Source organism: Podarcis filfolensis (genome assembly GCF_964270895.1).
Source record: "Podarcis filfolensis genome assembly, chromosome: 11".
Classification (NCBI taxonomy): domain Eukaryota; kingdom Metazoa; phylum Chordata; class Lepidosauria; order Squamata; family Lacertidae; genus Podarcis; species Podarcis filfolensis.
The window spans coordinates 53,844,500-53,867,285 of record NC_139613.1 but is presented as its reverse complement, the minus strand read 5'-3'; the positions used below and the strand labels follow the sequence as shown (position 1 = coordinate 53,867,285).

General features: G+C 44.5%; 2 protein-coding genes across 4 annotated transcripts in view; one reads left to right on the top strand and one right to left on the bottom strand.

Annotated features, from left to right (window-relative positions):
• The window catches only part of LRRC2 (leucine rich repeat containing 2), an 84,510-nt gene extending 75,676 nt beyond the window's left edge, over positions 1-8,834 (top strand). For both annotated transcript variants that reach the window (XM_083577084.1, XM_083577083.1), the window contains exons 7-9: positions 548-703; positions 2,994-3,130; positions 8,729-8,834. In XM_083577084.1, the coding sequence (XP_083433210.1) occupies positions 548-703; positions 2,994-3,130; positions 8,729-8,778 (343 nt within the window). In that variant the 3' untranslated portion in view covers positions 8,779-8,834. The remainder of the gene's footprint in view (positions 1-547; positions 704-2,993; positions 3,131-8,728) is intronic.
• The window catches only part of LOC310745011 (cryptic protein-like), a 290,490-nt gene that overhangs the window by 122,020 nt on the left and 145,684 nt on the right, over positions 1-22,786 (bottom strand). The gene's annotated exons all lie outside the window — the stretch shown is intronic.

Sequence of the window (22,786 nt, the reverse complement as noted above, 5' to 3'; positions counted from 1 at the left end):
GAAAGAGGAGGAGTTTGGATTTGATACCCCGCTTTATCACTACCCACCCAAAGGAGTCTCAAAGCGGCTAACATTCTCCTTTCCCTTCCTCCCCCACAACAAACACTCTGTGAGGTGAGTGGGGCTGAGAGACTTCAGAGAAGTGTGACTAGCCCAAGGTCACCCAGCAGCTGCATGTGGAGGAGTGGGGAAGCGAACCCGGTTCACCAGATTACGAGTCCACCACTCTTAACCACTACACCACAATGGCTCTGAAAGAAAATTTCAGTGACATTCTCATGGATGGAGGGCGGGAATTTTGCTACAACTGCCTTGCTCTTTGGCAGGTGTTTTCTGAGTGCCTTTACTTTCATTCTGCAAATCATCTTCCCAGTGGTCTGCATTTTCAGCTCTCCTGAGTGCATGCATTTCCTGAAAACCTTCTCATTTCCTCATGGCCTGGCAAATACAGATTATCATATCACTAGGAAGTTTGCTAGTATATAAGCAAACATATCAGCTATGGTATTAATGCATTTAACTATGCAACTCTTATTGATCTCCCAAGGCTGGAAGAATTACAAACTCTTCTCCTGCAGAAAAACGAGCTTACTTATCTTCCACAAGCTTTGGTCAACATGTCGAAGCTCACTTTGCTGGCAGTGAGTGGCGATAAGTTGGTTAAGATGCCCACAGCTATATGTGAGTCAACCACAGGTTTAAAGTAAGTAATCAATAACAACTTCAAAAAATGTTCTTCTTTTTCTCTTTCCTGGATCTGTTCCCCTAGATTCTGCAATGGATGGAATCTAATCCTGCATTTTCTTCACATAATCTAACTCCCAACACACACACACACAATATTACGTTCAGGTTACAAGGTGTCACAAACAGGTAGCAGAAGAAGCATCTTGACAGATATGCTTGTAAAACAAGGGGTGAGGGGATAAGGAAAACTCTTTTAGGTACCCAAGAAACTATGTTCATGGCTTGCTGTTGGGGAAGAGGAGCAATGAAGGTCACATCCACACTAAGCAATTTCCCCAACAATCCTGGCAAGTGTAGTTTGCTAAAGGTGCTGGGAATTGTAGCATGGTAAGGATGGGGAATATGGTGAGTACCGGCACCTATTTTTCTAGGAAAAAAGTACTGATCATAACCATATTTACAGATAAGATAAAGCCTCCTTTAGCCCAATTAATTCCATAATAATCCTGCCATGTTAAACAAATTCAGGACAACCAACACAAACAGTGTGTGGGTGCAACCAGTATTGTGTGATCTCCACAATTAGAACATATCTAACTTCCTGTGGTAAGCATAAGATTGTCAGGGTTGGTCATGTGCTATGCCATGCTGCCTGTGGCAGCCGTTTTGCATTATGCCACCCCAGCAGCTATTTTGTGATGAGTACCCTCAGTACACTCTCAAAATTCAAAATCTGCTGTCTCCTTCTGAAAGGTTGCTGACCCCTGGTTGAAGGTCTTTGCTCTCAGAACCAGTAATTCTGATCATGGTCTCATGGGGGCTAGTAGGGATCTGAATATTGAGCCATGGAAGTGTGCCAGGAGGAGCAGAGCTCACATATTGTGGGAATGTTAAGGATAGTAAAGGTAAGGTCCAGTCGTGGCCGACTCTGGGGTTGCGGTGCTCATCTCGCTTTACTGGCCAAGGGAGCCGGCGTACAGCTTCCGGGTCATGTGGTCAGCATGGCGAACCAGAGCAGCACACGGAAACGCCGTTTACCTTCCCGCTGGAGGGGTACCTATTTATCTACTTGCACTTGGTGTGCTTTCGAACTGCTAGGTTGGCAGGAGCAGGGACCGAGCAACGGGAGCTCACCCCGTCATGGGGATTTGAACCGGTGACCTTCTGACTGGCAAGTCCTAGGCTCTGTGGTTTAACCCACAGTGCCACCCGCGTCCCATTAAGGATAGTAGGAAAGGATATATTGAATAAGTATCCTTCCTTCACTCTAGTGAGTGATGTAGCAGAGCAGATCCCCCTCAGTATACCAGGAAGCTAGTTTGCAGATTCATTTGAATCTCTTTAGTTAAGTGATCCAATTTGGCTTGCCCAGATGGATTATTCCTGGTGTCCCCTTTTATCCCTCTTAAAAGAATAAAGAGACAAGAGTCTTTCCTTAAAAGTAACAAGAAATTTACTCACATTCAGTTCACAATTAGATCCCCAAAAGGCTTTCCTTAGTAGTTACATAACAGTCTGTCAGTCTATCTCACATGGAGAGTGAGCTCACGTGCTGCTGACTGAGAGCCAGCAGACAGCAAAATTATATTAAGAGAACAAAATGGCTGCAGGCGAGCAGCATGGCAGCAAGAGAGCAGCAAGCAAGAGAGGAGAGCAAGAGAGAGAAAATGGTTGCGTGACTTGACTTTTATGGAGTCAGCCAGGGCCATGCCCATCTCCCAGGTCACATGCAGGGGAAGGATGCTCCAGACCAATGGAACAGGAAGTTACACTGACTGGATGTCCCCCTTGCCTGTGCCCACTCTAGGAAAATAAGGAATGTTGCATTTGACTGTTCCAATGGATTACATCCCACACATATGAATCTGGTGTTTCCCCCCTTCATAATTCTAGCTAACTCCCTTGAGTTAAAATATTTTTCATGGTTTCCCCTGCTTCAGATTGCTGTGCAAAATTGAACTGAGAGGGTGGAGTCATATTTTTATGCTCCTCAGGAGGTAGAAAATATGTCTTTCAATTCAATAATTAAGCATGTGCTCTCAGTCTTGCGCGTGTCTGCCTCCACAAGGCTACTTCTGAATTAACGTTTATTCTAGCTAATCAGCATGAAAAGTGTGTGGCTTCTATGCCCACGAAAAGAGTAGCAAACTTTTGCCCATAGATAAATTGACTTTGCTCAGTAACCAAGTAGGAAGAACGGAAAATTTATAGGGCAATAAATCATTTGGCATATAGCAAGTTACAGTCTGCTCATGATAAGGAACATTATATAACCCTCTTCATGCTAATATTTCATTTTTTTGCAGATTTATAAGCCTCAAGGATAACCCTCTTGAAACAACCTCATTTCAAGAGATTGACGAAATAACAGAAAGTGACCGTGATCGTGAGCTGTTTGAAAAAGAATTTATGAAAGCCTACATTACAGACCTCAGAGAAAGAGGTACGGACATATATCAGTGAGATTGCAGCCTAATTTCCTTTTCATTCCAGTGTATTGAGATGCTAATTTCAAACTGATTTCTTCATCACATTAGGGAGGAAAGTTAGTCAATTATACACTGCGATCCATGTGAGGTGTTTCATAGAGGATCTGGAATCTGGCACAGAGTCAAAATCCTTGAGAATAGCCATTTAAAACAGAAAGCGAGTTTCTCGATCATCTTATGGAGGTGTGCTTGAAATCTGCAAGGGGTGCATATAAAAAGGAGAAGGCTGGAATTAAAGCTTTTCTTTTTCACCCTGTAAGGCTGCTTTCCTCTCACTTTTCCTTTGTCACTGTCATGTCATCTGGTACATAGCTGCGTACATCACCTTGAGAGGTGTGTAGAAGAAGAGAAGTTAATGAATATAACAGTCCCTAAAGCAGCTCTGCTCCATTATTAAAAAAACTCTTAAGGTAAAGGTAAAGGGACCCCTGACCATTAGGTCCAGTCGTGGCCAACTCTGGGGTTGCGGTGCTCATCTCGCTTTATTGGCCGAGGGAGCCGGCATACAGCTTCCGGGTCATGTGGCCAGCGTGACTAAGCCGCTTCTGGCAAACCAGAGCAGTGCACAGAAACGCCGTTTACCTTCCCGCTGGAGTGGTACCTATTTATCTACTTGCACTTTGACGTGCTTTCGAACTGCTAGGTTGGCAGGAGCAGGGACCGAGCAACAGGGGCTTACCCTGTCGCGGGGATTCGAACCGCCGACCTTCTGATCGGCAAGTCCTAGGCTCTGTGGTTTACCCACAGCGCCACTCTTAGCCAACCATATAACCATTCTTATCTGAACTTAAGAAAATCCTGCTGGATAAGACCAATGGCCCACATCCTGTTCTTACCCAGATGCTTTCTGGGAAACCGGCAAGCAGTACCTGAGAACAGGACCTGAGTACGGTTTCCAGAAACTGGCATTTAGAAATCTGGTTACCAGATTTTTTTCAATGAATCCGGGGACACTTTTTATTCTTCTTTGAAGCTGAGCAGAAACAGGGAGTCAGTAGTGGGGATGGTGAGGCAAAAGACCTGGGCCCAAGCACACATGCATATTGTTTAAAGCTGCAAATCCCTTCTTTCACACCCTGTGAAACATAAATGCGCAGAGTTTTTAAAAAACTGGGCAATAGCGCGCCGAGTGCCTGTGACTCCCAAGCCTCCCCCAATCTTCTGCCCCCTTCCCCCTTTGTTTTGACAGATCAGGGGAGGCTCGGGAGTATTGAGCGGCTGGCCGTTGCCCAGTTTTTTAAAAACTCTGCCCATTTATGTTTCACAGGGTGCGAAAGAAGGGCTTTGCACCTTGCCTGGCAGAGAAACCGTGCGCCTTGCACCCCTCCTGGGCAATGGCCGCCTGCCCATAACTCCTGAGCCTCCCCAAATCTGTCAAAACAAAGGGGGAAGGGGGCAGGAAATCTGTACCGCTGGACGTCCCTGGTTCCTCCTCTGCAGTGGTGGTGGCAGCAAGCAGTGAGCAGCTCCTGAAGCCAGCCAGAGCCAACTGCGCTACCAGGCTGGCTCCGGGCTGCTGAGGCTGCCGCTGCCACGTTTCCTGGGGACAGATTTGCAAATCTGGGGGCATTCCAGGGATAGAATTTCTCTGGGGACAGATTTGCAAATCCAGGGACTGTCCCCGGGAACTGGGGATGTCTGGGAACCGAAATTGAGAAGCATCTCTGCCTCCAACCATAGAGGCAGAGAATAGTCATCATGGCTAGTACCCTCTGATATCCTTGCCTTCCACGAATTTGTCCAATCCTCTTTTAAAGCGATCCAAGTTTAAGAATGTGCCAACAACTACAAAATTATAGATCATTAAACTCATCTGCCCCTGGCTCCACAAGGCCCCAGTTATTTCCAAGAAAGCCAATTTCGTGCTAAACCACGTATAGAGCCTTGGCACAAGCATATTCGCCTTGCCAGTAGAATTATTTCTCATATTATGTCCTGGAGCCAAAGAGTTTCTACTCAAGCAGTGGTACTTCTGAAGCTGCTTTCCCTAGCCCAGCACATGAAAAATGATTTTATTGATACAGTGGTACCTTGGTAGTCGAACAGCTTGGCTCTCGAACAACTCGGCTCCTGAATGCCCCGGTTTGCGAACATTTTTCAGAAGCCCAACGTCCAACGTGGCTTCCATGACCTCCGATTGAGTGCAGGAAGCTCCTGCAGCCAATCAGAAGCTACTCCTTGGTTTTTGAATGTTTTCGGGAGTCAAACGGACTCCCGGAATGGATTAAGTTCGAGAACCAAGGTACCACTGTGCTGCCATAATGGGCCAGCCCTCAGGTTTACTTATATTCAGGAATGCTGCCTGTCAGAGTGACCTTGGGCCTGCTGGATCTGTCCCTCACTTTCTCAAGAGTCCTCTCGATTAGGCTACTTAACTATGCCAGCCTGGAACCTTATGGTTTCAACAGGAAGGAGGAATTTAAAAACTACCAATGAGAAAACAAATGGTGAAAAATGATCCCATCTCCTGCTTTGGCCAGTTGTCAGAGCTTTGGATGCGATGGAATGTGAACTCTCCCTCCCATTTAGGCTTCCTCCAACAAAGCCCACTGAATATTTGACCAAAACTAGCCCTCTTTTGCTTCCCATTCCATATAAACAAAATTCACAAGCCATGCATTTCAAACTAAGACTGTGAATAGATGGTAACTTTTCATCCCAAGTGCTGTTCTTAGTATCATTTGTGAAAACACCCCAAGCTGGATCAGTTTGCAAGAATCCAGTTGGGAGACATCCCTGTAATTCACAGAAGGTAGGTATTCAGTAATGATCATGTTGGAGGCATCACACTTAACGAACTTAGTGGATTTATAGACAGATAACTCTGTGCTTGCTTATCTGTTTTGGAAGTTCCGTGTGGACTCAAACTGCTGGATATTGGTTTTTATTGTCAAGTGGCCAAACACTGCCATAATCTTTGCCATTTTTTAGGGCAAGCAGCCCATTCATGCTTCTTGAAAGTAAATAATTACTCCAACTGGGAGCCATTGAGGGATTGGGTTAACAGCTGGATTGCAGGAAGACAGTCTGAGGCAGTCGCTTTAGGGGGGAAAGATTAGGAAGGTTGTGTGTATAATTGTGTTAGGTCAGGAGTAACTATACATGGCGCTCTAACAGACTTTATGACTTGTCCAAGCACATAAAAACAGAGGCCTACGAGAGTCTGACTTGAGACGAGTCATGAAGTTTGTTAGAGTGTCATGTACAGTTACTGCCTTAAACAGTACATTGTCGGTTAATAATGAAATATTAGGAGAACAAGCAAGACCTTGATTTTTTTTTGGAATTAGACTATGTGGAAACTGAAACCTCATATATGCAGGTGAGACTAGTTCCTGACCCAGAGACAACATCAGTTGCTTTAACACAGGAAATGGGCACCTGTGGCCTTCCAGATGTTGCTGGACAACAAAAAGCCATGTGGTGTAGTGGTTAGAGCAGGCTTCCTCAACCTCGGCCCTCCAGATGTTTTTGGCCTACAACTCCCATGATCCCTAGCTAGCAGGACCAGTGGTCAGGGATGATGTGAATTGTAGTCTCAAAATATCTAGAGGGCTGAGGTTGAGGAAGCCTGGGTGAGAGTGTTGGACTAGGACCTGGGACATGAGGGTTCAAATCCCCACTTGACCATCATGAAGCTCATTGGGTGACTTTTGGCCAGTCACTGCCTCTCAGCCTAACCTACCTCACAGGGTTGTTGTGGGGATTAAATGAGGAGGAGAGAACTATGGATGCCACCTTGATAAAAAGGTGGGATATAAATGAAGAAGAAGAGGAGTTTGGATTTGATATCCCACTTTATCACTACCTGAAGGAGTCTCAAAGTGGCTAACATTCTCCTTTCCCTTCCTCCCCCACAACAAACACTCTATGAGGTGAGTGGGGCTGAGAGACTTCAGAGAAGTGTGACTGGCCCAAGGTCACCCAGCAGCTGCATGTGGAAGAACGGAGACGTGAACCCGGTTCCCCAGATTACGAGTCTACCACACTTAACCACTACACCACACTGGCTCTCAGTGCAATGAATTAGAATAATAATATATGGTAACTCCCGTCGTCCCTGACCATTGGCCATGCTGACCGGGGCTGATGGAAGTAGAAGCCCAACAACATCTGGAGGACCACCATCTCTGTTCAGCTCCTGGATGGTGAGGCATTGTTCAAAAGAGTGTTTCCCCTGATGCTATCATGGTCCAGCCTCCTCCTCTGTCAACAGAACATGATTCTTGGTTGCTGCAGCTCAGGGGATGGGGAGGGTAAGAGAATGGCCTCTGCTTCACCATGGAAAGAGTCACTGTTCCTGAATTATGCCTTATTGCCTTGGAACTATTCAAGCGACAAGCTTTGTCTCTAGTTCAAGGACAAACAAGTCAAGGAGATCACAATAGTCATATGGCTGACATAGAGATGGGAAGCATTGATTAGGTCACCAGAATGTTACAAGGGGCCCAATGAGTTGGGAAAGCCACTTTCTTCGGGGGAATAGAGCTTTGGTGTAAAGCAAGGATGGGAAACCTGCAATCCAGAAGAAGCCACTGGCTCCTGGCTCTCACCAGCCCCTGTCAGCACGGCCAACATGAGGGGTCGGCAAGGTTTACCTCGCCTGGGCCGGTTCACTCCAGCGGATATCCCTCTGTGGGCTGCATTGCGCGCGTGGCCACGATTTCCGGCATCTGCGCAGGCGTGGTTTGACACGATTTCTAGCATCTGCATCTGCGCAGACACAATTTTCGGCATCGGAGCATGCACAGATGCGATTTCTGGCACTGCGGAAGCGAGTCTCCGCGCTGCGCAGGTTTAGTGCAGTGTGCAGGGACAAACCGAGTGGGCGGCTCGGTTTGGGGGCGGCTTGTGGGCCGGTTAAACGACCCCCGTGGGCCCCTTGTGGCCCATGGGCCTTAGGTTGCCTACCCCTGGCCAACATTATGGGCTGATTGGAGTCGGAATCCAACAAACTTTGGGGAGCTACAGGTTCCCCACTCCTGGTTTTAAGCTTTTTTCATTATCTTTCCTCCCCTAACTTCTTGTAACTTAAGATCATTTTTTCTTTTCCCTCTGAATAGCATGATCAGTTGTTTTCTTTCAGAATTTTTTAAAAATATGGATACTACATCTTTCCCACATCCTTAAACATATTATTTTCTCATATGGGATGTCTTCTCCTCCCCAATTTTATTATTATACTTACAATATATTTGAAATAGAGGTCCTCAGAACTGAACCTAGTGATCAGATAGATTGTAGAAAACTGTGCAGAGCACCCTTTGTGTGTCTGACATCTTGTGTGGAGCTTATCATGTGTATTTATTCATTTCATAAAATTTATATACCACTTGATTGTAGTGATTTACAACACCTCAAAGTGGAGACGGTATATCCATGTGTAGGGAACGCTCCTTGCAACAAAAGTTATTAATTTAAAACGTTTGGAGGATTTGGGTGGAGGGTGTAGCTTATTCCCGCAATTGTTTCAAGACCTGGCTAACCAAGTAAGCTACGAGCATTCAGAGATTGACAACTAACATAGTATACTTCTATTTTTCTCTTTGCAGAGACTGTTCCTTGCTACACTACAAAAGTATCACTTAGTGTCCAAATATGAGGTCTGGGATTCATACATCATCAGAGAACCCAAAGGTTTAATTTTGCCACAACAAATGGGAAAAACATCTTTAGTGTTAAGTGCCAATATAAGCTAAGAAGAAGAAGAAGAAGAAGAAGAAGAAGAAGAAGAAGAAGAAGAAGAAGAAGAAGAAGAAGAAGAAGAAGAAGAAGATCAGTGTATATGGGATTTTTGTTGCATTAGCTTCAAATGACCAGGCTATGATGTGATAGTTGTATTCACCATGTGACTCTGTCTACCATTACAAAATGTTTCTTATGTGAAAATAGTTGATTCTTTAAAATGCGTGAGACACTGTAATTTTTTTAGACCAAAAACAGGCATCTGAATTAAGATCTTCCCTTCTGTACTGACCATTTCTGTGTATGTGTCCGGTCTACTGCAGCACTGTAAGAATCAATGCCTAATTAAAGCTGTTTTCCAGGCAGAGGGTTTTCTCTGCAAATGCCAGGTGTCCAGGACTAGTGTATCTGACACTTACAGCTCACAAGAGGACTATACCAATCCCCCAGCTGGGTGGGATCAGCACACCATCACTATCAAATCAGTGACTGTGGTGCTCAGTTGATACCATTTCCTAGAAGTACCTTCTCCCACTTCCTATTTAGTGGGACAGTCACCAGGGAAAGCTTCTGTCTGAACAGAGCCTTGGCTAATGGCAATTTCCCTGTAATTGTATCCTCAGAGAAAAGGTGATTGCTTGCAGTTAACGTGTTTACTCTGCTGTTCAGAACTGTCTTTTCCCCATGTTGCTTTACAGCTGAAATTACTGTCAGAAATATAGAGACTGCAGTGCAGAATTCTGCACGGATATGCCAGATGTGTGCACAGTTCTGGGGTGTCGTCCCCCCCCAGTCTTCTCACAGCAGCTTCAAACCTTTCTGAATGCAGGGGGGTTTAAGAAAGCAATTTGCAGTTGAGCATGGCTCTGGCAAAAGTAAATTAGAACAGAGTAAACAAAGAAACAGGGCCTTTTTGCTGTGATTGTCGGAGCAAGAGTTTGCCTCATCGAGTGCTGCTTCCTAAACATCCCTGGGTGGCTTGGGATATAGAGCACAAACAGGAACTGCCATTTGGGAATGCGTTTGATTGTATTTTCAAAATCTTGATTAAGAGCAATAGCTAAGTATGCCAACTGAGTAGGAAAAACTAGCCTGGCCTTTTCTTGTGTATTTCACAGCAACTTGATATGCAGAATTCAGCTGGTAATGATTTTTTTCTTGCTGCAAACAGCTTCAGCACTTGCCAATAACAGGTGTATATTAAGCTACTGTTGAAGACATAGTTATAGCTGCCAGTTGAAAAGTTGGCAACCCAAATTATGACACAGCGGCAGTTCGTCTGACAAGTAGCTTATTACAGTTTGAGAGATTTGTTAGAACTATAAGAGAAAAAAGAGCTCAGGAAACACGTTCCAGCTTTTAAAAAGCTAGAGTAATGTTTTAAAACTAGGCACTTTTCATTAGTATTGTTAATTCTGAAATGGCAGTATTTTTCTGTTATAAAAATATTTTTATTTTGTTTCAGTGTCACAGCCGTAAGTTCACTTTCTCTTATGACGGTTTAGTTGTTTTGTAGTCTGTCGTAACTTTTTTTGTATGTGTACAGTAGACTTTCAAAATGATTTTGTTTTGCATAGTTATTTTTTTCATTCGTTCAATAAACCATACTGATAACCTGCGCAGCTGTGAAGTTGTTTCATTTGTATAACACTCAGCAGATGTAGGCAGGTAAAAGGTTGAACAGACAGCTTATACTACCACATAAACATAGCAAATACCCATGTCATGTACAATGAAGGCTGCAATGCTATACACACAGGCCTGGTCTTGCCCCATCATCCTCAAGCAGCAATATCCCCCTATGGGATTCTGATGCCTCCCCTCAGAACATCGCACTGAGCTATAAGTAAACATCATTTTAAATTCCTACAGTTTCCAGAGTCAAGCTATTCAGGACAACCCAGAGCACTGTGGGGAATTTTAAATGGTGGCTCATCATACCAACCAGCCATGGCCAATAGGAAAGTCCAGAACATGGAGGGTTTTTTTGGCAAGGACCCCTTCAACTCTGGAGCCAGCTGGTAAAGTTGGTGTTGTAGATTTGGGAGGTGGACCCCCCCAAAACCCTAGAACATGGGTAGGCAAACTAAGGCCCAGGGACTGGATCCGACCCAATCGCCTTCTAAATCTGGCCCGCGGACGGTCTGGGAATCAGCGTGTTTTTACATGAATAGAATGTGTCCTTTTATTTAAAATGCATCTCTGGGTTATTTTTGGGGCACAGGAATTCAATTTCCCCCCCCCCAAAAAAATATAGTCCGGCCCCCCACAAGGTCTGAGGGACAGTGGACCGGCCCCCTGCTGAAGAAGTTTGCTGACCCCTGCCATAGAACTTAATAAATGGTAGGATGTCGATTATTTGGGATGTGAAGGGAGAGAAATACAAGCTGCAGTTGAATTCCTGAGCTAGTCTATGCAAAAAGACCGACCTGGCCAAGCTAGGGCCATTAAGAAACAATAGAGGGCCATTGAGAGCCATTGGCAATGCAAGAGAATTGTCCTCCCCACTTGCCCTGAGGTGTGAACAGAGAGGGGATTTGGTAGGTTGCCAGGGCAACTGAGGGTGAGGTGACAGGAAAAGAGAATCTTGAGCAAGGTGTTCTGGGAAGGAGGAGAAGGAAGGAAAACTGGGATCCATCTTGGGCAGACTGGCTGGAGACTGGGGGGGAGAGATGCCTTGGACTCCATGGCTGCACTGCTGTGGGAGACAATTGAAATTGAAATACATTATCGTCACTTGTACAACTTGTATACAGTGAGATTACACAAGCACCCCCCCACTCAGCTCTTTTAGCCTTAATTCCCCTCGTTTACTGACACACACACACCAAACCCGAAAGTCAGTTGCCCTGTTGTTATCTTTCCATTCAGCAGCCTAACAGCCCACGGATAGAAGCTGTTCTTTACCCTGTTGGTGCGACTAATCATGCTTCTATATCTTATGCCTGATATAGAAAGTGCCAGCCAGGGTGTGAATCATCCCTGAGAATTTTCCTCACTCTCCTAAGGCAACATTCTTCCGCTTTTTCATCCAGCAGATTCACAGGACAGCCCATAATATCTTGTACTGTATTCACCACCCTCTGTAGGCACTTCCTATCAGATGATGTCAAACCAGCGTACCACACCATGATGCAGTATGAAAGGACACTTTCTATTGTGGACCAGTAAAAGGAGATCATCAAATGTTGATTGACATTGTTCTTCCACAATACTCTGAGGAGATAGAGTCTCTGTTGGGCTTTCTTAACCACCCGGGTTGTATTTATTTTCCAAGTAAGGTCTTCACTGAGATAAACTCCTAGGAATTTAAAGGAAGAGACTCTCTCCACACAGCCCTCCCAGATGTACAGTGGGGCTAGTTCTCCTCTCTTCCTCCGAAAGTCCAACACCATCTCCTTTGTCTTGAAATTTCAAGCCCCTCTTGAAATGGTGGTGACTAAAATTAGTGGTACTTAAAAGAGCTTAATTTTGCCTGGATTGTGTCTTCAGGGTTTGCAAGCAAGCAAGAATGTAGTCACCAATAAATCAGCCTTTTTGAGGGGTAAATAACAAAGTTAGTAAGTCTTGGTTAGTCACATACCAAGAATGCTGAAAAAGAAAATACAATTATCTTTCCTTTCCTCTTGACCAGTGACATTTAAACGCCATCTGGAACTTGAGAACTTTTCACTTCAGGAAAAAAGAAAAGCGTCCATTTATCATATGTGCTGACAGCATTTCATATAACGTGATTTGCTATGAACAGCCCTCTGGTACAGGTTGCATGCACCAAGAGGCCACGAAAAGATGAAATCAGTTTCAGTTGCAAGAATTTAATTGTTACTACAAAGCACCCAAGAGGAATTAGAGTACGGCGAGGGAATAATTTTACTTCCAGCACCTGAAACAGTAGAACTTTGACTGGCATATGTTCCATAAACTCCAGCTGTTTTTTTCTTCCACCTTCATTTATATATTTATACTTATTGAATTTACATCCCAACATTCAAGTTTCCTGGGGGCCACTGGGTTGTTCACACACACACACACACACACACACGAGCAATCACCCTTAATTAAAACCTTTCCACAACTTAATCATATTAAACAGAGGTAGGCAATGCAGTGCCTTCCAGATGTGGACCACAACTTGATCAGTCCCAGTGGAGCAAGGAGAAAGATTGTATTGGAGCTGAGAGGCAGAAGTGATTCATGCAGGACTTGGAGGAAATGGGTGGATTGGAAGAAGAGGTGCAGAGAGTTGTACTGCTGGGATGAGCAAAAGATCTAAGCCCCGTTCAGGCATTCTGCTTGCACCTAAATCCTCCACACAGTCACCATCCCATATCTGGTGAAGCAATATAGCCATGGAAATTGCTTTGGAAATTAAGGGCAGTTTTGTGTTATGGCAAAAGGGTAGTCACCAGGCATTCAAAGGGGAAAAAAGTTATTGGATTGGTAGTGACTATGGTGCCTTCCATATGATTTAGGACAGGGGTGCCCAAACTTTTTCCAAAGAGGGCCAGATTTGATGAAGTGAACATACGTGAGGGCCGACCAAAGTTGTTGAGCTTCTTTTAGGATTGAAGTTGCGAGCTTTTAAAAGGGTTTTGCCCCAGGACATATACTGCCATGGGGGCCGGATTAAATTGACTCCCCAAAATGGACTTTGGACATGCCTGATTTTGGACTACAACTCTCATCCCTGGTCAAGGGACATTCTGCCTGGGGCTGAAGGGAATTGTGGTCCACCAGCATCTTGTGCAGGGGTAGGCAACCTAAGGCCCGTGGGCCGGGTGCGGCCCAAACTCCTTCTTAATCCGGCCCATGGACGGTCCGGGAATCAGCATGTTTTTACATGAGTAGAATGTGTCCTTTTATTTAAAATGCATCTCTGGGTTATTTGTGGAGCCTGCCTGGTGTTTTTACATGAGGTGAATATGTGCTTTTATTTAAAATGCACCTCTGGGTTATTTGTGGGGTATAGGAAATTGTTCATTTCCCCCCTTCAAAATATAGTCCGGCCCACCACATGGTCTGAAAAAGGTCGCTGACCCCTGATCTTGTGTGTACTACCCTGGCTATCCCTGTCCAAGCTGTTAACTCCATTCATTATCCCTTTAGAAAACAGAGCTCATTACCTTAGTAAGTGAAGTTCATTATCTATTGCTCTCCTCTTGCCTTGGGTTTTACATTGAGCTTGTTTCGCTGGGTAAGATTAAGTGCTCATTGAAGCTTTTTTTTTTGGCTGACCTGGCCACTCAGAGGTCACATTACATCTACACTGTGCTGCGCCTGGATGTATAAAAGCCTTCCTATTATTTAGTGCTGGCTTTATTTCTTACATTTTATGGATTATCCTGAGACATTTAAAAATGGGTACATGGATCAGACAGATCATTTATAATTTAATTGCTGTAGTTACAGCTGACTACGCTTGGAGGAAGTAACAATCTTTATCATGCTTTGTTTAGAAAGAAAATCTGTATAATTGAGTTCTGGAACTACCTTTTGGCTTCCTTGTTTTTGGTGTCTGTAGTAATTAATTTCTCTCTTGAAGCACTAATTGCCTTGGGGCAATTATCATACATCTATGTTCCTTACACTCCTTGGCGTACTGTTATTGTCGAAGAATGTTAATACATTTCTGCTCCTATTCTGACAGGACCTTGTTGTGCGAGTTACAGATGATGCAGACCCATTATTCTTGCATTTTCTTACAGTTTCCAGTCAGATGAAAGTCATGTCAGGCTCTTTCCTTTGTGTTCCAATAAATAAATAAATAAGCCACTTGGCAATTCTAACCTGGGTCCCCCCTAGATGACCTATTTATCAAGCATTCCTTCTGATTTGCTGGCACAAAGCTTACATGTCGGTAAGATGATATCTGGCCTTTATTTAGGATTCATTCTGATTTGCGGGTGGCGCTGTTGTCTAAACCACTGAGCCTCTTGTGCTTGCCGATCAGAAGGTCGGCAGTTTGAATCCCCGTGACGGGGTGAGCTCCCGTTGCTCGGTCCCTGCTCCTGCCCACCTAGCAGTTCGAAAGCACGTCAAAGTGCAAGTAGATAAATAGGTACCACTCTGGCGGGAAGGTAAACGGTGTTTCCGTGCGCTGCTCTGGTTCGCCAGAAGCGGCTTAGTCATGCTGGCCACATGACCTGGAAGATGTCTGCGAATAAACGCTGTCTCCTCGGCCTATAAAGTGAGATGAGCGTCGCAACCCCAGAGTCGTCCACGACTGGACCTTTACTGATTTGCTTATGGGGTGGTTACATTGACAATGAGCATTCTCCCTGCATCAGTTCTGATTTGTTTGCTTGCCTGTCTTCCCATTAATAACTTGTGCCTCCCACACTTTTGAGAGCATTTTCACAACACTTTCCGAACTGCAAAAAGTCTCTTTGTTGAGCTAGGGCAACAGAACCCTTTATAGGTAAACAGAGCCCTTTAATCAACTTTCAATGCTCGAGCCTCAAGTTCTGGTATGTACAGTCTAACAATCTAAAGGTGCCCCTGGAAGCATTCTTTCAAAGTAGAGTAACACTGTAATCCAGGCACATCTACCCAAAGGTAAGTCCCAGTGAATTTCCACTAAGTATGCAAAGTTAGCCAACATGGTACCCTCAAGATGTTGTGGACTATGAACCCCATTCTTGTTGGCAGTTGCCTCACCCCCAGAGGAGTTGCTTGCTTGCAAGTGTGAACCAGAAACTGTGGCAGATCCTGCAACATTAAACAGTTCAGAACCCCCAAAGATCTTGGAAGTTCCTGTAGCTGAGACCATTACCGTAACTTCCTTGCTTACAATCTTGGCTGCTCCCATGCTGGAATGACTTCCAGAAGTGAAAACAACACCATTGATATTCTGCATGAATTCACTCCAGGGATGCAATCCATCAAACATTTCTATTGTACAGCTTCCTTTCATCTCTGTGGGTTATTCACAAGGGTCACATTCAAAAAGTTATGTCCTGCCACAGCAATGTTCCTGCACGATACTTTTCTTTTGATGTCTGAAGACTCAGCAAGGATCACTTGCAGAATTTTTAGCTTGAAAATCTAGATTAATAATTTTTTAGAAATAATTTTTAGCTTTCCCCCTTGAAATCTGTTCACTTTTGTTTTAGCCTTTTCATCTGAAATCCACTGACTTTTTAGAGAAGCATCTCTTAGGAAAAAAAGAAAACATTGTCGTTGGCAATGTCTTTTTAAATCATTTTGGCAGAGATAAGATCGGGAAGTACCGATAAAATTTCAAACAGGTCAGTTATTGAGTTTCAAGCTCATTTATTTAATAATAATAATAAAAATATTTTTTATTTATACCCCGTCCTTCCTGGTTTAAAAACAGGGCAGCTAACAGCAAATCTAAAACATAGATTAAAATGCAACTTAAAAGCAGCATAAACAGCATAAAATACAACATAAAATGCAGCATCAATATCAATAAAATTCAAAAATTCAGGGGTCATGGGGGGGAAAACCCCAGTCAGTAGACATCAAATGATCACCAGGGCTAACTGGCCAAGTTGGTCCTACTGGGGCCAGCAAGGAAACCAGGGAAGAATTTAAATGTGGGGTCCCAGAAAGGGTTTCTTCATAGAAGAGGAAAGGGAAAAGAGAATAGAGGATCAAGCTAATTCAAACTGAAGGCCAGGTGGAATAGTTCTGTCTTACAGGCCCTGCGGAAGGAGATCAAGTCCTGCAGGGCCCTAGTCTTGTGGAACAGAGCATTCCATCAGGTCAGAGCCGTCACTGAAAAAGCCCTGGCCCTGGTGGAGGACAGTCTGGCTTCCTTAGGGCCCGGGACCTTTTAGCTATTATTAATCATGGACCTTATGGTCCTCTGTGGGATATACCGGGAGAAGCGGTCCCTTAAGTACAAGGGTCCTAGGCCGCATAGGGCTTTAAAGGTCAAAACCAGCACCCTAAACCTGACCCGATACTTCACTGGGAGCCAGTGCAGCTGGAAAAGCACTGGGTGGATATGCTCCCATGGCAAGGACCCCATGAGGAGCCTCGCTGCAGCATTCTGCACCCGCTGGAGTTTCTGGGACAGTTTCAAGGGCAGCCCCGCGTAGAGCGAGTTACAGTAGTCAAGCCTGGAGGTGACCATCTCATGGATCACTGTGGCCAGGTCAGGGCGGGAAAGGTAAGGGACGAACTGCTTGATACGGAGAAGATGGGAAAATGTCTCCATACTCATAAATTGCCAGCCGGATGTTCCAGTTTTGGACCAGCCTGATGCAATTTTGACACCTATGGCTTGATTTGGATATAAAGAAAGGCTGTACAGTGGTACCTCGGGTTACATACGCTTCAGGTTACAGACTCCGCTAACCCAGAAATATTACCTCGGGTTAAGAACGTTGCTTCAGGATGAGAACAGAAATCGTGCTCCTGCAGCGCAGCGGCAGCAGGAGGCCCCATTAGCTAAAGTGGTGCTGCAGGTTAAGAACAGTTTCATGTTCAGAACAGACCTCCAGAACGAATTAAGTTCTTAACCCGAGATACCACTGTACGTTTCAAAGATAAAGACACTTGATTGGAAAGACCTTGCCCCTCTACAGTAGCTGCAGTTCCAAGCAAAGTGCTGAATGCCATAGCTTGTCATGTGTTGTGCAATCTCCTGGCATTCATGCAGTCTGATGATGTGGACAGGTGCTTTCTATTATGTGAGCTTAAGACTGTAACCATAGTAATTGCGGGGATGGGACCAAGTCTTTTGTTATTACTTTGTGAAAGGAACAGGAATATGTCTTTGCAAATATAAATTGGAAGCTGAAAAGGCTTTGGTCTCCTGTGAAATTAGCTTCTTTCTCCCTAAAAGTATTGTTTGCCTTTCTCTACAAAAAAATCTCTCTGTAACCTGAGACTTAGAAAATTATGATTTAAAAAAGCCATTTACAGAGGGCGGGAATAAGGATAAGGGAGAGCAAGGTGAGAAGATATGCCCGAAAGAGAGAAAGGGAGAAATCAATTGGGGTCAACCTGGCAGAAGAAATGTATTCTCAGTAATTTCAAGATGGAATACAAATTCTTCCTGCTTTGGGGATTAGAGGTTTCGAAGAAAGCTTTCTAAGCTTCCTTTGCCATTTGTAAAGCAAATCTGAAAATTTACCATAATTGAAACCTGTTTTATTGCTGACTTCGTTTTTATTGTAGCCAGACAGGAGTCTGTTGAAGGTGAAGCTGCGTGGATCAGAGAAGATGCTTTCAAAGAGGCTAATTGTATCAAAGGGAGGTAAGAATCGGAGTTATCTTTGATATGAAACCTCAAAGATTGCTTAGACATGCTTTGCTTTGACCAAGAGATGGAGAACAGCTATATTATGGATGGATTGTAGTTTGTGAAATGCTCTCCCCAGAGAGGCCTACCAGGTTTCTGTGGCAAGCAAAGACAGCTTTGTTCTCCTATGCAGTTTGGCAGCACCAAAGGTTTTAATCTGCTTTTGTATTTTTGTATTTTTCTATTTTTGACTTGATGTTAAATCACTTTGGGACCTTTTGCTGGGAAGTGGTGAACACATTTAATAAGCCTACTTCCTGGTTTCAGCTGCTTCTGGTTATGCTGTCCCTGGACTCAGCTATACAGCTGCAAATAAAAGCTTTAAAGTGTGTTGCAAAATGCAATATACAAATGCCACACTAGATGGCGATGGTAAGCTATGGAAAATTCAATATATTTTTCAAAATGTTTAAGGTTTAAGCGCTCCTCCCCGGGTTGCCTCACTGCATTTCCTGCAGGGCGCATGGCTGAGTCTGGCGTGCAGCAGGTACTACAACTTCTCTGCCCAGGCACACTTTGAAGCATGATGTGGCGCTCTCAGTGGCCCCACAGGGAGGTTCAGTGGGTCACTATGGCTGCCTGCTGGGGCAAGGCTGCCCTGGGCTAGTGAAGCAGTGGGCAAGAATGGCCCATCCACCCCAGCTCAGTGGGCTGTTATAAGTAAAAAAAAAACTGCTCCTTTTCCCTTATGGGGTACCCAAGAGCCCATATAGATTCCTTTTGTAGGTTCTCTATCAGTAGGAGAAAATAACAGAGACCAACCAGAGAATATTGAGAAGCAAAGCAGCAAGTAAACCTGATCTTTATTAAAGCTGTTGCAACAGGGTGCTCCCCTCACACGCAGGAGGATGGAGGAGGACCCAGAACAAAGGTGTGCCCGCCCTTACATAGACATTTTTAATTGCCCGCCCTGGAGTCCAAGACCACCCCCAGAAACATCATACATACATTATAGAAGGGGTGTAGCCCAAGACCACCCCCTAGATACATCATACCTACATCACAGAAAAGGCGGTCTACAACAGAAATCTGAGTGCGTTGTTTATCTCCTGTCTGACAAGCTACCTGATTGCATTATCTGGGTTTTGGCCACTCTTCTGTTATTATAACTACTTAATTCCTGAATCTAGGTCACAGGTCACAGGCTCACACCCTGTTCATATCTTGAATGTGCCCTTAAGACAGGATTTGTGAGGACAGGATTTGTAAGGGAAAGAGACAATGGGGAGGTTTCCCACTTTGACCTTGCAGAGAAATATTTGAGGTCAATTTGTTCAGGACCTAATCTGTGGGGTTTCAGACATGTGGTTTATATATACAGTTATGAATATGAATATATTCATGGGCCGGATAGGAGGTGTGGGTCCCCTCGATGAGTTGCTCCACCTGCCCCGATGGAAGTGGAGGGCGCCTGCCCAGCCAGGCTCTAGTTATTTAGTAGTAGTAGTAATAATAATAATAATAATAATAATAATAATAATAATTTATTTATTTATACCCCGCCCATCTGGCTGGGTTTCCCCAGCCACTCTGGGTGGCTCCGAACAGAATAATAATAATAATAATAATAAAGCGATAAAATATCAAACATTAAAACTTCACTAAACAGGGCTGCCTTCAGATGTCTTCTGAAAGTCAGATAGTTGTTTATTTCCTTGACATCTGAGGGGAGGGCATTCCACAGGGTGCGCACCACCACCGAGAAGGCCCTCTGCTTGGTTCCTTGTAACTTTGCTTCTTGCAGGGAGGGAACCCCCAGAAGGCCCTCGGCGCTGGACCTCAGGGTCCAGGCAGAATGATGGGGGTGGAGACGCTCCTTCAGGTATACTGGACCGAGCCCCCTCCGCAAAAAATCCTACTCGCAAAAGCATTTTCTTCCTTTTCTGCCTTCCTGTTGCTGCTGCATCTGTGACTGGAGCTATTGGGGAGGCTGCACTGGGTTGCCATACGTCTGGGTTTTCCTGGGCATTTTACCACTTACTGGAAATCCACCCCCCCCCCCGATGCAATTGCAGAGGGCCCAATCCTGGATATGTCCAGGAAAACCCAGACGTATGGTGACCCAAGGTAATCCCAAAGTAGGCATCCAAACACTATGTTTCTGTTGCAATATACAGTGGTACCTCGGGTTACATACGCTTCAGGTTACATACGCTTCAGGTTACAGACTCCGCTAACCCAGAAATAGTGCTTCAGGTTAAGAAATTTGCTTCAGGATGAGAACAGAAATTGTGCTCAGGCAGCGCGGCAGCAGTGGGAGTCCCCATTAGCTAAAGTGCTGCTTCAAGTTAAGAACAGTTTCAGGTTAAGTACGGACCTCCAGAACGAATTAAGTACTTAACCTGAGGTACCACTGTAGCGAACATGCAATTGTTTCCAGGCTTTAAACTTCACAGTGAGGGCCCCACAGACCTCACTACAAAATCACAAGTGAAAAGGTGCCTGTATCAGGCAGCTACAAGCTAAACTTGCTGGAACTGAAGAGGTATTTCAAAATAAAAGTGAGAGAGAGAGAGAGAGAGAGAGAGAGAGAGAGGGAGGGAGAGAGAGAACGCACTGTTGCAGTGAAAACAATTAAAAATTGGAGACTTTGGAGAGTCACTTTGGAAGTTACAAAATTATGAATGCAATGACCAAAACTTAGAATAATCATTCTTGCAATGCATTCAGGGTAAAAAAAATATGCAAAACAAAGCTAAGGAATTAATTAAGATCTTTAAGAGCTATTTCCACTGGGCTTGCCCATTTTGAATGAAGTCACACCACCATGCGCTAGATCCCCACTTCCTGTTTCAATCCGCATTTTGAAAAAGTTGAAGGTGTGTTAAGTTTCCATTTGAACTTTGGGGACTTGAACCATTCACAAAACTGGAGGCCGTTCTGAGGTTCTAATGAGGAGAAATATTGATGTGTAAAATATACCCATAAAAGCATACGGTTTAAACTTTAAAGTGAGCCTATTAGAAGAAGGAAGGTGAGTAATCAAGGCAGATGGGAGTGAGGGAAAAGACCAAACTTTATTCTTCCACTGTCAGAATGATTCATTTTTATCACTTTATGTTAGCCGAGCCAATAAAGGCATCTGATCTCTTTCATCTGGTTTTTCATCTCCTTCCTAAAATGCCATTAAGGAGTCCCTATAGTGGACTGCAATATGGCCTGCATAGTAATGAGATAAAATCTTCTTCAGCTATTCCAATTAGTTTAATTTTTAATTGACCTAAGAGAGTGTCTTGTTTGCAATTAGTAAGAGGAGTTTATTCATGGTAACATAAGCCGTTTCTTCTTCCAAGAGGTATTTCAACCCAAAGCACATAAGAAAAGTAAATGTTAGAAATCTACTGTTGTTGTTTGTCCTTGCTTGTGCTTTTTAAATGTTTGTGTAGCAGAATGTACTTTGAAATGAACTCATTAACACCATAGGTGGCCCTTTTAGAAAAAGAAAAATGGCATATTTTCTAATATTGTAAAGACAAGAACAATAGAAGACTTGCTGGGATAGAGTAAATCATGCTTGGTGCAATTTTGTGGTGTTAGTTTTCCCCTACTGCTTTATAAACTGCTGTGGGTAATTTTCTCTAACCTCCAGCCTGCTCTTTGTGTCTCCATTAACATTGGGGCTCTAATGGCATGTTTCCAGGGCTGTGCGGTGTCCCTCAGTTTCAACTTCTCTTCTAACAACTTGCACAAAAGACACAGTAGGCATTATTACTTACCGAGGCGAGTCCAAGTGGCTTTGAAATGGCAATTTGCCTCTTGCGTTCTGCTCTTCTATTAACAGAGAGATCAGCATAAAATGGTCATTAGCTACAACTGACTCGCGAATTCGTATGCTCCATGTGGCCTTCTGGATGTTTCTGGACCACAGTTCCTATCATCTCATGTGGTCCAGAAACAGGTTCCTCATCCCTGCTCTTAGTGACAGCCTAGCTTTTCTGCTTAGTGAGATGACTAACTGAGAGGAAATTATTTACAATTGGGTTATATTTGTAAAGGAGTCCAGGTAAGGGCCTTGGTTTGATGATATTACCTCTGTGGTGGCGTCATGGTCTCTTGGTCTCTCGGGCTTGCCAATCGTAAGGTGGGCAGTTCGAATCTGTGTGATGGGGTAAGCTCCCATTGCTTTGTCCCAGCTCCTGCCAACATAATACAGTGGTACCTGTCTCATGAGGCAGAGCATTCCACCAGGCTGCAGCCAGTGTTGAAAGGCCCTGGCCCTGGTTGATGCTAATCTGACTTCCTTAGGGTCCGGGACCTCTAGAGTGTTGCTATTTATGGACCCAGACATAGCAGTTCGAAAACATACCAGCGCAAGTAGATAAATAGACACCGCTGTGGCAGGAAGGTCAATGGCATTGCCATGTGCTCTGGCTTCCATCATGGTGTCCTGTTGCGCCAGAAGCAGTTTAGTCATGCTGGCCACATGACCTGGAAACAGAGCCGTCTTTCCCATACGGCTTAGTGGTTCGTTGCGCCAAGGCGCTGGCCTCTCAGGGGCGCCCTAGCGAGTGGGGAGCTGCATGGCTTTCTGGGAGCTTCCCCTTTCCCTGCATGCTCGCCAGCTGTGCCCCGCCAACTATATGACTGGTGGGTGTGCAGCTTCCCTCCCAAGCCTCTACATCTGCTAAAGACAGCCCTGTTCCCGGTCATT